Source organism: Heliangelus exortis, chromosome Z (assembly GCF_036169615.1).
Source record: "Heliangelus exortis chromosome Z, bHelExo1.hap1, whole genome shotgun sequence".
NCBI lineage: Eukaryota > Metazoa > Chordata > Aves > Apodiformes > Trochilidae > Heliangelus > Heliangelus exortis.
The window spans coordinates 51,945,014-51,958,145 of record NC_092454.1 but is presented as its reverse complement, the minus strand read 5'-3'; the positions used below and the strand labels follow the sequence as shown (position 1 = coordinate 51,958,145).

Here is a 13,132-nt window from a genome sequence, read left to right as displayed (position 1 = left end):
ACACAGAAACAGAGAAAGGGAATCAATGAACAGCTTGCTTCCTGATGCTTCTTTTTTCATCAGTATTTTAGCCCAGCAAATTAGTTTCTCCAGGCTTTAGGGTGTTTGAGTATTCTAATTATTCAGAAATGACTGTCTGAGGTTGTGTTGTGGAAAGTCTTGTCATTTTCATTCAGCAAGCTCTTGGATGAGCAAGAGTAAAACCAAAAGTGCAAGTGGTAAAGAAGTAAATGTTGAGAACACAAGCTTCTAGCTTATTCCACTGTGGTCATTCATGCTGTGTTTATTTCTTTCAAGAGAACCTGACTTACTTACAGGTTCAGAGCCTGACGTATCAGGAGCAGTGAGCCTGATTCTGGAATCTGTGTGAACAGCCCTTGAGACTTCACTGTAACAGATGATCTGGAGTAAATGTCATTGAACAAAGTTTTTTGATCTCCGTTGCCCCATGTTGAACAAGTTAAAAATGACTGAAGTGTCATGCTCCAGTCAATTTCTCCACTTGGTGCCTACTTCATCTGCTGCAAAAGGGCAATGCTTCTGAAGGCAAAATTAGTCACAATTAGTTCGATTCCCTTTCAGGAATATTAGTATAATCCTTTCAGGCATTGTTGTTACATTGCCAGCATACTTTTTTCTGGTATACAGGAAATTATTACAGTGCTAATTCAAGATTGTCACCATGTCAAAGGCTGAATGAGAAGTAGATTGCAAATTTTGCCTCTTCTGCTTCAGCTGGTTGAGAAAGGGTAGAATTGGGTAGAATGAAGCTGGCTTAACTCATCTAGTGGTCAGTGCCACAATGTGGAGCATCTGTGCAGCTTGTTTACAGGCTGCTTTCTTTCAGCTGTTCATTGTCTCATGAGAGCTGGCAGCCTGAAGAAAGAAATTGAGCAGCTCTTTCTTTGAAGCACAGCGGGATGTTTAGAAACTGCAACAAGGTTTTTTTAAGTGTCAGAAGCAACTCTCAGAAATGGAGGTTTCAGTGTGAGGGGTCCCTCGGGGCACTGCAAAACAGCACAGTTTATCCTAGGCTCTACCATGTATTCCAAATAAAACTCCTGTCTTTTTAATAAGTATTAGCTTCCTGCATAACACTCCATGAAAATCATAGCTGTGTATTTTGCTCAGGAGGCCTCAGTGCTATAGTAAAGCTGAAGGAAAAGAGATGCCATACTTATTTTGAAGAAGGAAAATGCCAGAAAAAAAAGACATCTTTGGGTTTGAAGTGTTTGATACTAATCAGAATTACAGAATTCTAATGTAATATCCCATTACTGTGCTCAGTGAAATGTTCACTCCTTAGCTAATGACTTAAAATGAGGTGTGATTTTGGTTTCCTTTGGGAATATTTGGCTTTTATGAGTTTTTCTCTGGTGCAATTAGAAGAGCAAGGAACCTAACCTAGGAATCTTGACACTGAATTAGAGACCAGTCCTGAAGTCTCCACACATTTTCTATGGCTCTTTCCTGACTTAGCCTTGATATAGGGAATTTGTCACACTATCCAGGTGGTGGGTAGACCTCTGCTTCCAGGTGCTCACCATGCTACTCTGTCACTCCCCCTTCTCAGATGGACAGGGGAAGAAAATAGGATCAGGTCCTTATGGGTTGAGAATAAGGACAGGGAGGTTATTCATTGGTTACTATTACAGGCAAAATAGACTCGTAGTAGTGAAATAATTTATTGCCAGTTAACAACATAATAGGAAAATAAGAAATAGGAACAAATCTGGTGGCAGCGTCCCCCCGTCCCTGCCTTCTTCCTGGACTCAACCTAACTCTGAATTTTCTCTGCCTTCTCCCACTGAATAGTGCAGTGGGACAGGGAATGGGTGCTGTGGTCAGTCCATAATACGTCTCCACTGCTGCTTCCCCCTCATGCACTTCCCTTTTTCCAGTGTCTGGTCCCTCCCATGAGAGACAGTCCTCCAGAAACTTCTCCAGTGTGGCTCCTTTCCACAGAGTTCGGTCCTTCAGGAACAGATTGCTCCAGTGTGGGATTCCTCATGGGGTCGCAGGTCCTGCCAGCAAACTTGTTCCAGTGTGAGGTCCTCTCCATGGGGTCACAGGTCCTGTGAGGAACCTTTTCCAGTGTAGGTTCTCCATGGGGTCACAGTCTTCTTCAGACACATTCACCTGTGCCAGGTTGGGGTCCTTCCCAGGATGTGAGTGGATATCTGCTTCACCGTGGACCTCCGTGGACTGCAGAGGGACAACTTGCCTTACCATGGTCGCAACAAGGGACTGCAGGGGAACCTTTGCTTCAGTGCCAGGAACAGCTCCTCCCCCTACTTTACTGACCTTGGTGTCTGTAGAGTTGTTTCTCTCACGTATCCTCACCGCTCTTTCCTGGCTGCCTTTGTTCAGGAATTTTTTCCCCTTTCATCCTTTTATCGTCCCAGAGGTGACAGTGATGGTTGCTCAGCCTTGGCCAGGTGTTGGTCTGTCCTGGAGCAGTGGAACTGGCTCTTTCTACACTAGGGCAACTTCCAGAAGTCACCTCTGCAGCCCACCTGCTACCAAAACCTTGCCATGCAAACCAAATGCAATGAAGTTGGCAGTTCGTATTGCTGTTGCAGGTTACCTGTTCAGTTTTTAGGATTACTTTTATGCTTAATATTACATTTATCCTCCCCTGGGACAAAAATTGCAGTAATTGATTGCATTTTTACAGCTGTATCTTGACCTGAAGCTACTGTAATTGTGGAGCACTCACTATAACAAGTAGGCAGTAATCAATAACAAGCTGAATGATAAGGTATTTCTTACAGTACTGTGTATTACTGCTGTAAAACACCAAAAGGAGCTCATGGCCAACAGTGGTATTTACAGTGAGATACTGTTGATTATTCTTCATTCTTTTTGAACTTGTACTTACTTATCTACTGCACATGTTTATGTTTTGATTACTACTGCTATATCTGATGCTTCTGACTAATGTGTAGCTGATGGGTGATAATTAACGTATTTGGAAAAATAAAAATGTTACAAGATGAAAGATGATAAAGCAATGGCACAACTATTAAATAAGTGGCAACAATGAAAGAGGAACAGGGAGGTGGTCTGACAGGTTTAGGAGGTTCTCATGGAAAATAATAGATGTTCTTGCCTTCAACGGTGACTATGTGTTTCCATGATAATTTGCACTTCTTGACCAGTGTTTTAGTTCACTTGGTATCAGAGTATTAGGTATAATTTGCTCAGTGTGTTTCTCTGGCTCCCCCAGGTGGTGCATATGAAGTAAAGCAGCATAAATTCTTCAGGAACCTGGACTGGAATAGTCTGTTGAGGCAGAAAGCGGAATTTATTCCACAGTTGGAATCTGAAGATGACACAAGCTATTTTGACAGTAGGTGTCAGATGGTATTTAAAAACTGTGATGAACGCCTTGTTTAAAAAATCACTGCCTTTCACGTTTGCTCACTGCTTAGAAAATTTCCTTTGTCAGAACTACTGGCAGCTGTGCAATTTCACTTGTGGTTTGACATTTCAGCAGAAATAATCTTACAAATATAAGTATGCTTTTAGTTAATATTAAAGCTTGGTATCCATTCTTCCTGATAAATTTCCCTTGTCTAGCTCGTTCTGAGAAATATCACCATATGGAAACTGAGGAAGAGGATGATACCAATGATGAAGACTTTAATTTGGAGATAAGGCAGTTTTCCTCGTGTTCACACAGATTTTCCAAAGTGAGTAAAAACTGTAATGTTAGTATGTATTGTTTTTTTAAATGCTTTGCTACTTTTAAAGAGTTTGGAAATGTTAGGTACAGAAGAAGTGTATAGGGCATTGTTTAAGAAAGGTTAACTGAAACAGAGCCAGAATGAAATTAATACTACTAAAACACTAGAAGATTCTGTAGGAAAGTTATTTCTTGAATTCTTAAGGCAATAGAAAATTATAAAATAGGTTGATATCTTCTCTGGAAAATTAATGGTGGCGTAAGAGAAATTTTAGGGAAACTGTTCTGTTAAATACTAATATACGTTCTTTATGCTGGTTTCCTTTTATCTAGTTTGGATATTGCTGCAGTTGTGTCCTACATATCTTGCAGGCAATGGTACAAGAAAGATTATTGTACTAGCACATAGTAGTTATTTACTAAATGACATTAGACTAAAAGGAAAAAGCAAAGTAATTATTAACATGATTTGATGAAGGAACAATGTTGATTTAATGGAGTGATTTGAATGATGTGAATTGAAGGTGAATCTGACTGTCCAAAGGGTAGTGTATTCTGGTAGTCGAGGTGAGATCCTAATTATTGCTGTACAAGGGTTACCAGGAGGACCAGAGTGGACATTATCAGGAAAAACAGTGGAGGTTAAATGGCCAGAAAACGATTTAAGTGGAATGCCTAATGAACGTGGTTTTAGTCTTAACATAGTATCCAGTAGTGATTTTCAAAAGCTTTCTCTTTGAAAAGTTTCTTGACATTACTTCAGGAACTGTTTAAAGCTCTTTGGAAAGTCTGTGTGTGTATTTTTTGTGTATCTTATGTGTATGTATGCTCCTTATTTTACTTGGTGGTACATTTCAAATTCAGTTACTGGTAAAGGATTCAGTTACTGTCTCTTTGGAGAAGAGGTGGATGAGAGATATTAGACACAAACTGAAACACAGAAATTTATATCTGAAGATAGGGAACATTTTGTTTACTGTGAGGGTGTTCTAACACTGGCACAGATTGTCTGAAGAAGTCAAGTTGGAGTCTTCATCCTTAGATACCTTCAGAAGACACAGTCCTGGTCAACCAGCTTTGGTGACCCTGCTTGAGCAGAGGGATTGGACAGCATGGCCTGCAGAGGTCCCTTTCAACCTCATTCTGTGATTCTGTAAAGTCCTGTCCTTTTGAAAGCTCTGTAGCACAGTAATGGTTTGGTTTGTTAATGGCATTATGTCTTGCATCTCTAGCTGTCCCTCTCAGACTATGGAATACACAGCTGACTGTTTGTGTGCTGATGTCAGCTAAACAAATGACAGACTTCCACTGATAGTATTTTTTTTCTAAATCCTTTACCCAAGTAATGTATTCTTAACTTCAAAGTCAATTCAGATTAATTTTTCTGCTTTACAGATCAGTCTGGTAGATACTAAGTCAGTATCTTATAGTTAGGCCTGTTTTTTTACCTTGATGTAAGGGTGCACATTGATCCAGTGACTCAGAGGCCTCAGGCTGTGAATGTTGTTTGTACTCTGTTGGTTCACAAAGTGAAATGGAGAGGAAGCTGTTGAATTTATAATGAGAGGAGATGATGACCCTGTATATGAGGCGCTAAGAAAGCATTTTTAAAACATAAAGTCTTGGAAATTCAAAAAAGCTCAAGAAGTTTGAAGTTTGCACTCTGAAATGCTGCATAAGCATTTGAAGTACAGATGGAAACATGCTCTCCTGTGTAACTTTTCATATCAAATACATCAGTGATGAGTTGAGGTTTTTTTATTCTTTTTGTCTGTATTAGGTTTTTAGCAGCATAGATAGAGTCATTCAGACACAAGGTGAAGAAAAGGAAGATGCAGGAGAAAAAACAAAAAGTGTAACTTTGCCTTCTGTGGAATCTCTAAGCTGGAGTTCTGAATATTCTGAAATGTAAGTAGAAGGAGGTGCTGGAAGTGGGCCATGTCTGCTAGCAGGCCTCCTCATCTCAGCAACTTCATGAGAGTTTGCTTATTTTTAATGCAGACAACAAGTTTCTGCATCCCTCTCCTCTGACACCGAGAGCAGCAGACAGCAACACAGTTCTGGTTTGCTTCCGAAGTTGGCTATATCAGCTGAAGGAGAAGGGGATGATTCCACTGGCTTGGTGGGACCCCGGGAGGAGCAGGAAAAGCCTGTGGTTGTGAAGGAGGAAATAGCACAAGATGAACCTGAAGTAACCACTCCAGCAAGCACGATCAGCAGCTCCACACTATCAGGTAATTCACAGTTGGGTCTCTTGACCGATGGCTTTAGAAACAGTTGTTGATCTTCTTTGTTTAGCAGTAGCATCCATAGATTTAGAAGTTCAGTATTTCAGATCTGCTTTTAGAAAAGCTATCCCAGGAGGAGTGTAGTTTAGGTGTAGACTAATTAAATGTTTTGAAAATATGTATGGGAAATGATTTGGGAATGTCAACATTTAGTGTTGCCCCACTGACTCTAGAGAGCTGCTAGGCACATGAATGAAATGGTGACTTGACTATAGAGCCTTTGCAAGATCATTCTGTTGAGAAAAGTTGTAGATCCCTTGAGCACTTAAAACACCATTTTTGTATCTACCCTCACTGAAGTTAGTGATCTTTTGATCACCTTGGAGTCATTCCAACCGATTTGTATCACTGTTTTCTGATAACCTTTCCTGTACCATTTTGTGTTTCTAATTCGGACATCTCAACGATGTACACCTTTCAGAATTGACAGGGCTGTATTTGACCTGTGGTAGTCACTTCTGTCATTAGGAATCTAGCAAGGAGTGTTGTAAACCACTTGCTACTTTAATAATTTATTTCATTAATGCATCCCTTTCTCAGCTACAGTGTTTGCATGCATTTCAGTAGGATACAGGTCCCTATTGTCTTTCTGATTTCTCACTTTCAGGGCAAAGTTTTGTGTAATTGTTGGAAGACCTGACACTTAACACAGGCCTAGACCCATATCAGTCTCATGTTTATCCATATATAGGTTACCTTCTCTCCACATTTACCTGTCTTTGGCTTATTTTTCCTTTGTACCTCACTGTGGTGCTTCTTTTCTTTTTTCTTTGTGGTAGAAAACAATCCAAACAATAAAAGCAAACTGTAATAATTAAAAAAATACATATACTTCCTGTTTTAATGATCTGTGAAGTGTTGCTGATAGAGACTTGTCTAGGCCTGGAGCCTTTCATTTACTTTAGGAAGAGTTCACATGAAAAATAAATGTATAATAAGTTTTTTTATGGTGAGTGCTGCATATTGAGGTACCAGACTTGTTTCAGCTTTTGTCTCTTGCTTTACTTTAGTCAGTGAGTACAAGAATCTGTTGGTTCAATTAGTTCTGTTAAATCTTATGCATTACAGAAATCTGGAAAAATTACTCAAATTTCTGTAATGTTGTTTTATTGAAGTTATTAGCAGAAAAAAAAAAATCCTATCTCAAAATTGAACTGTTTCCTCTCCCTAACACCCAGTTTTCCCTCAATGTATTTGTCCCTTCTTCTTTGTACAGTTTGCAGTTTTTCAGAGCACTTAGATCAGATAAATGGAAGAAGTGAGAGTGTGGACAGTACAGATAACTCTTCAAAGCCTCCCAGTGAAGTTGCATCTCACATGGCTCGTCAGCGATTAGAAAGCACGGAGAAAAAGAAGATCTCTGGGAAAGTCACAAAGTCCCTTTCTGCGAGTGCTTTGTCCCTCATGATCCCAGGAGGTAGAGAAATTTTTTGTTTGAAATGTTATGATTTGTCCAAAATTCTTGGTTTATGATGGAAATGCAAGATTTTGGGGAGTTCAGGATGGATTCTTTGTTACGCTTTTTTGTTTCTCTTTTTTTTTGCGTGCATTACTAGATAATCTGATATTGTTGACAAGTTACAGTGGTCACATTACAACTGAGGAACTTTCTCTGACAGGCAAAAATGTAGCTTGGCTGGAACTGCCTTGTGTTCGACTGTGTGTGTGTGCACAGCAGGACACAGGTTTTGGTCCTTGGCCTGCTCTAGGATGCTACAGTAGAGGTGTAGCTTAAATTTTAAGTAGCTCATTATGTATGTTTCCAAGAACACTTGTTTGTTACAGCAGCCTGACTAGTTCACTCCCATCTTCCATAAGGAAAGGTGGTGATAAGCCATAGAGAAGTATCACAGAAGTAAAATTAGCATGTAGGCTTCCACTTAAGTAAGTGAGGAAGCATTAGAGTGATTGTTTTCAGATTAAGAAAGTCCAAGTTTCTCAAATTTTGAGGGATTTTCTCCACAAGTGGGATTATGTCTTAAGTTTGCACACTGGGCATATGTTTTTAGACCTCAGGTGTAATACTTAAGTATTTGCTGATCTGGTAAGATAATCCTGCACTTGATTGATATGTTCAAATGTGGCTTTGACAGTAATTTCAAGCCAGGTTGTTTTCAGTCCTCAAGGAAGTAGAGAATGTTATACAATGTTGAAGAATTGGGTCTGGCTCCTCTCTTGGACTTCACCTGTCTCTGGATTGTGAAGTAAATGTGTCCTGTGTGCTCCTTAATACCTTGGTGTCCAAACACCAAGTGTGTCTAGTGTGCATGTGTTTTGGAGACCTCAGAGAAATGAAAGCTCGATATGGTCCCTGTTACTGCAGGAATTTCTCCTTCACATCATGATTTCCACTCTTCCTTCACACAATTTAAAGATCTGCATAGACTTCCTATTCAGTACCTGTAATTCTAGCAGCTTACTATGAGGATTTTTCAATGAGGTAAATGTTTAGTTTCAGGTAAAGGGGAGTATTATACTCCTGCTTTAATGAGGACAACTAGGTGACTATGAAAGGAATGCTTAGCATTTCTGTGATGCTGCCCAAATGTGAATGATTGCGTAGGAGGGGTGAAGATGACTTCATTTTTACAAAGTACTGAAAACTGCAACTGGCGTGCACACAGTACTCTAAGTTTTTATCTTGTGTAGCATTTTTTCTTTAAAATATTTGTCCCAAATGTCATGTTTTTCTTGGTATACCACTTGTAACAGTTAACACCATGGTTATTTTTTTGCTTGGAGAGGGCCTGTAGTGTGTGCTAATTACTAAAATTAGCTATCACATGAAGTTGATATATACAGAGGTAATTACACAGCCAAATGGCACTTATTTATTCATCAGTTTGTATCCTAATAGTTCTTTCATAGCTGTCAAGTAAGAATCACTTAGTTCAGAACTGATGTAGATTAAGTTTCTGTGCTTATTAAATAGCAGTTTTCTTTCAATTTAATCTCAGCATCATCCTGTAAAATCCAAGGTTAGCTTTGCCTAAACCTACAGATTTTTTCATTGTATCTTTATCAACTAAGTTTGTATGTTAGCTAATACTGTCAAAAATCCTATCTGATTCATGATTACCCATTAACTTAATTACAGCAACAAGCGGCCAGTGTCACAGGATGTGTCCCACATGCAGCAGAAAGCAAAGGGTAGGGATTCTGGGCATGTTTCAGAGCAAGAAGGTGACAGTGACAGCAGCCCCCTCAGGGCTTGGCTGTTCTGTGGGTTTTCAGCTCACACAGTGATCTCTGCTTCTGGGAGCGTCTGGTGACTTGAGGGGGGGGTCTCTGCTGTCAAAGCCTATTGTGTATGTGTCAAGGTTGCATGACACAGCCTGGCAGTCACCAGACATTGAATCTTTCTGGGCTGCATTCATATAGAGAGCTATCACCCTGTTACAGTCACCAAAGTGTGTTTTATGCTGCTGCAATTGTGTTTACCTTTGCACGAGCACATAGTGCTTTCACAACAATTAAATAGAACAAAGCTTTAATTGGTATTTTTGTTGAAAGAAATTCTTGTGGTCTTACGTGATGTGGCAGAGTGTAGAAATGGAGGCTTGGTCCAAGCATTGAGTTACTGTCCTCTGTACCAACTGGATTTAATTAATACTCTTTGTCTATATACATATATCTGAAACAAAACAAATAAAACCCTGAACTAATGCTTGTGTGGCACTACTGGATGAATAAGGGATGGTTTCAAGCATACTCAGAGTAACATCTGCTACCAAAATCTTTGATATTCTTTGTGTAAGTGATTGTTAGGAAGAGGCTGAGAACTGTTCTTTCAAAGTTAGCAATGAGTGTGTCTTCTATCTAAAAATAACCAAAACGATCTACATCTAAGTTAGTCCTTGCTTTATAAAATTCAGTTCATGCTACAGGGAGAGACATATAGTACTGGTACTTGCCCGTTGGTTTAAATTCTGGGTAACATTGTGGAGGGAAGAGCCTTTCTGCAGACAATGGTCTGTTTTGACACACAGGTGTCATAAAGCTAAGCAAATCCCCTGTTCTGCATCTGTATTTGTGTTTTCTCACAGAATGTACTCACATTGTGTTTTTTCTCACAGAGAATGTACTCTTAATACGGATATTTTTTTTCTTCCAGATGTGTTTGGTGTTTCTCCTTTGGGAAGTCCTATGTCTCCTCATTCCCTTTCATCTGATCCTTCATCCTCCCGAGATTCATCTCCCAGCCGTGATTCGTCAATTGCTGCTGCAAGTCCACATCAACCAATAGTAATTCATAGTTCAGGAAAAAAGTTTGGCTTCACCATCCGAGCAATCAGAGTTTACGTGGGAGACAGCGATATCTACACCGTGCACCATATTGTTTGGGTAAGATACTGCAGTTTTCTGTTTAGCCACAGAAAACTGTAATGCTACCTTTCCCTTAGATTTTTGTACCTGTGGTATCTGTTTGTTGACGTTTACTGTGCACATCATGATGTTCCAGACAGTATTCTTAGAATTTTCTTAGAAATTTGTGCCTGTACAAAAGACCAGTGTTCACTGTAGGAAGAACACAAGCCACCTTTGGCAGAAGTTGTTACCTACATATGATGTTGACTTCCTGCGTGTGTGACTTTTGCTTTTGGGAAGTTCGACATTTGTGAATAGCCATTATCTAAGTTCAAAATAATGTAGTTTAGGAGAAAAAAAAAGTTAGTGCGGCCTCTCTTTGACTGAAGGCAGGATCTGCAAAACTTGAGATTAGAGATTCTGACAATTTCTGTTCACATAGAGTTCATTAAACAGCATCAGCTAAGGAATTCAGGGAAGTCAATAGTATTTTAGTAGACACCAGTAGGCTGAATTCAAGCACTGGCTTTCTTTTGTGTAGAAATGTGCAAATCATTTGGAACTGTAAATACCTTTGTGGATTATCTGGCACAGGAAAAAAAGACTGTCTTGGATAAATCATCTGTTTTTCATCCTTTGTTTGCTGCTAACTTGAATGAAGACGAGCTAAAGGAAAAGACATCAGTTCTTGTATTTCACTGGTTATCAACCTTCTTAATTGAAAAGTTACTATGTGTTTGTGTATTTTTGTGTGTTTTTTCAACCTATATTTATAAAAAAATTATATATTAAATAATTATACATACATAAATGTTGTGTATATTAAGTAAAATGTTTCAGCTACCTTAAAATATTTTTTTTAAAATTGATTACGTGTACCCATAAAACTTTGAAGTTTCGTACAGTACTTTGTTTTAAATATGTATTGTAGGTTTTGAAGTAGCAATGCTATTGATGTGGTAGTGCATTACTCATTTTTCATTCATGCTGTTTACCTCTCAGACCATCAAGACTATTGGATATGGAGAATGGGGTACATTTCATTGATAATGGAATAATTTTTTTTTAAAATCGTTTTCTTGCCACTGATATAGCATGACTGCAGTTAAAGGAAGGGAAAAAATGGTACATAGTGAAACCTTGGCTTTTTTGATAATACTGTAGATGGCTCTGTAAGCACTGTAGCCTTTATAGCCTTTAGTAGCATCTGTATGACTTAAAATTCTTCAGAACTCATTTTAAAATACAATGAATTATTTAATCCACCTCTACAATAATTTGCAATTCAGCTTGGTTTGGTCCTTCATCACCTTTTTGATCCACTGTTCCCTCTAATGAGCACTGTAGTGAATTTAAACCAAGTTAAAATAGTCCCTAACTATATGGTGCTATTAAGAATTTTTGTCATGATTAGGGTATTGGATTACGATCACTGCCTTAATTACATCATTCTTTCTCAGCATCAGATTCTTAAAATTTTCATTCTATTATAAAAATTTTGGCATGGGGAGTGACTCACCCCTCCTTTATCACATGCATAAAAAACTTCCCTGCTATATAAAGCTTACTTAAATACTTGTCAGTGTTTCAGTGAGCTTTCAAAACCTTTGCAGGTCTGGTTTAAGTATGAAGCTGGGGTAAAATAATTGATGGCGAAAGGGCTGGTCTGATTGTACTTGCTTTCTTCCTTTAGATACTTACTATATAATTCATTGTCAACTCATTTCACAGAAAGTGTTCATTAAACAAAGCCTACTCTTGAAAGGATGAAAGTTAAACAGAAGTACATTTTGTGTATATTCTCCTTGTCTCTGATTTTCAGAACGTGGAAGAAGGAGGTGCGGCTTACCAGGCGGGCTTAAAAGCTGGAGACCTGATTACTCACATCAATGGAGAGCCCGTGCATGGTCTTGTTCATACAGAAGTCATTGAGTTGCTTTTAAAGGTAGCTCTTGGACAGCTGGGATGCAAAAGCACTTGCTATTTTCACCAGGGATTGAGGGGTTTTGTTTTAATCAGTTTTTGTGGTTGCACAAGTACAAACTCTTAAGCTGCTATTGCACAGATCTGTAGAAAAGCCAGTGACTCCATATATCCATGTTTTAGTTTCTCTGCACTAAACTGGCATTGCTCCTGAGACAGCTGAAGTACATTCAAGGTGCTGACACTGTGTCTCTGTCTCAAATATTTTTTATATTGTATATAGCCAGGCACATCCTACAGAGTTTCTTTGCATAATGAAGTTCTGATCCTGCAGCTGGACTTTTTTGGATCAACCTATAACATTTTTTCTCACAGTTTTCTGATATCAATCTTACTAGAAAATTATAGATATGCTTTTCTTCAAAAGCAGACAAAAGACTCAGCTTGTTTTTAATGAATGGTAGTGCCTTAGCTTTTCACAGTAGCTTACCATTATGCAGTTTTTATGTAATTTTGTCAGCAGAGACCAGCATAAGTCAGAATTATTTTATACCACCATATATTTACTTCCTGGACAGTTAGCAATTCATGGTGTAACATGCAGAGCTTTGCCTGCCAAAAGAGGTAGTCAGTTATAAAAGATGATTGAAGAACAGTGAAGTAATGGGGAAATAGAGAGAGGTGAGGAAAAATGCAAAATATAGTTTTCTGTATGTCTTAATTTTCATTCTCTGAAAACAGAGGAAGTTACAGTTTTTCCAATTTTGCAAGAATGTGTAAGAGAAAATTCTGTAATTTTAGGCAGTTCTGCATGTGCAGTTGTTTTTTGTGTCATGAAAAAAAATAAAAAAAGAGTAACATGACAAACCTTCACACTGCTTACAGAAGGAAACTCAAAAGGAGAGATTGGTGTTTATCCAAATGT

General features: G+C 38.7%; 1 protein-coding gene across 15 annotated transcripts in view; it reads left to right on the top strand.

Annotated features, from left to right (window-relative positions):
• MAST4 (microtubule associated serine/threonine kinase family member 4) overlaps positions 1-13,132 on the top strand; it is a 275,542-nt gene that overhangs the window by 253,095 nt on the left and 9,315 nt on the right. For all 15 annotated transcript variants that reach the window (XM_071730329.1, XM_071730328.1, XM_071730326.1 and 12 more), the window contains 7 exons: positions 3,230-3,352; positions 3,583-3,695; positions 5,469-5,596; positions 5,690-5,922; positions 7,193-7,393; positions 10,091-10,320; positions 12,107-12,229. In XM_071730329.1, coding sequence (XP_071586430.1) covers positions 3,230-3,352; positions 3,583-3,695; positions 5,469-5,596; positions 5,690-5,922; positions 7,193-7,393; positions 10,091-10,320; positions 12,107-12,229 — 1,151 coding nt within the window. The remainder of the gene's footprint in view (positions 1-3,229; positions 3,353-3,582; positions 3,696-5,468; positions 5,597-5,689; positions 5,923-7,192; positions 7,394-10,090; positions 10,321-12,106; positions 12,230-13,132) is intronic.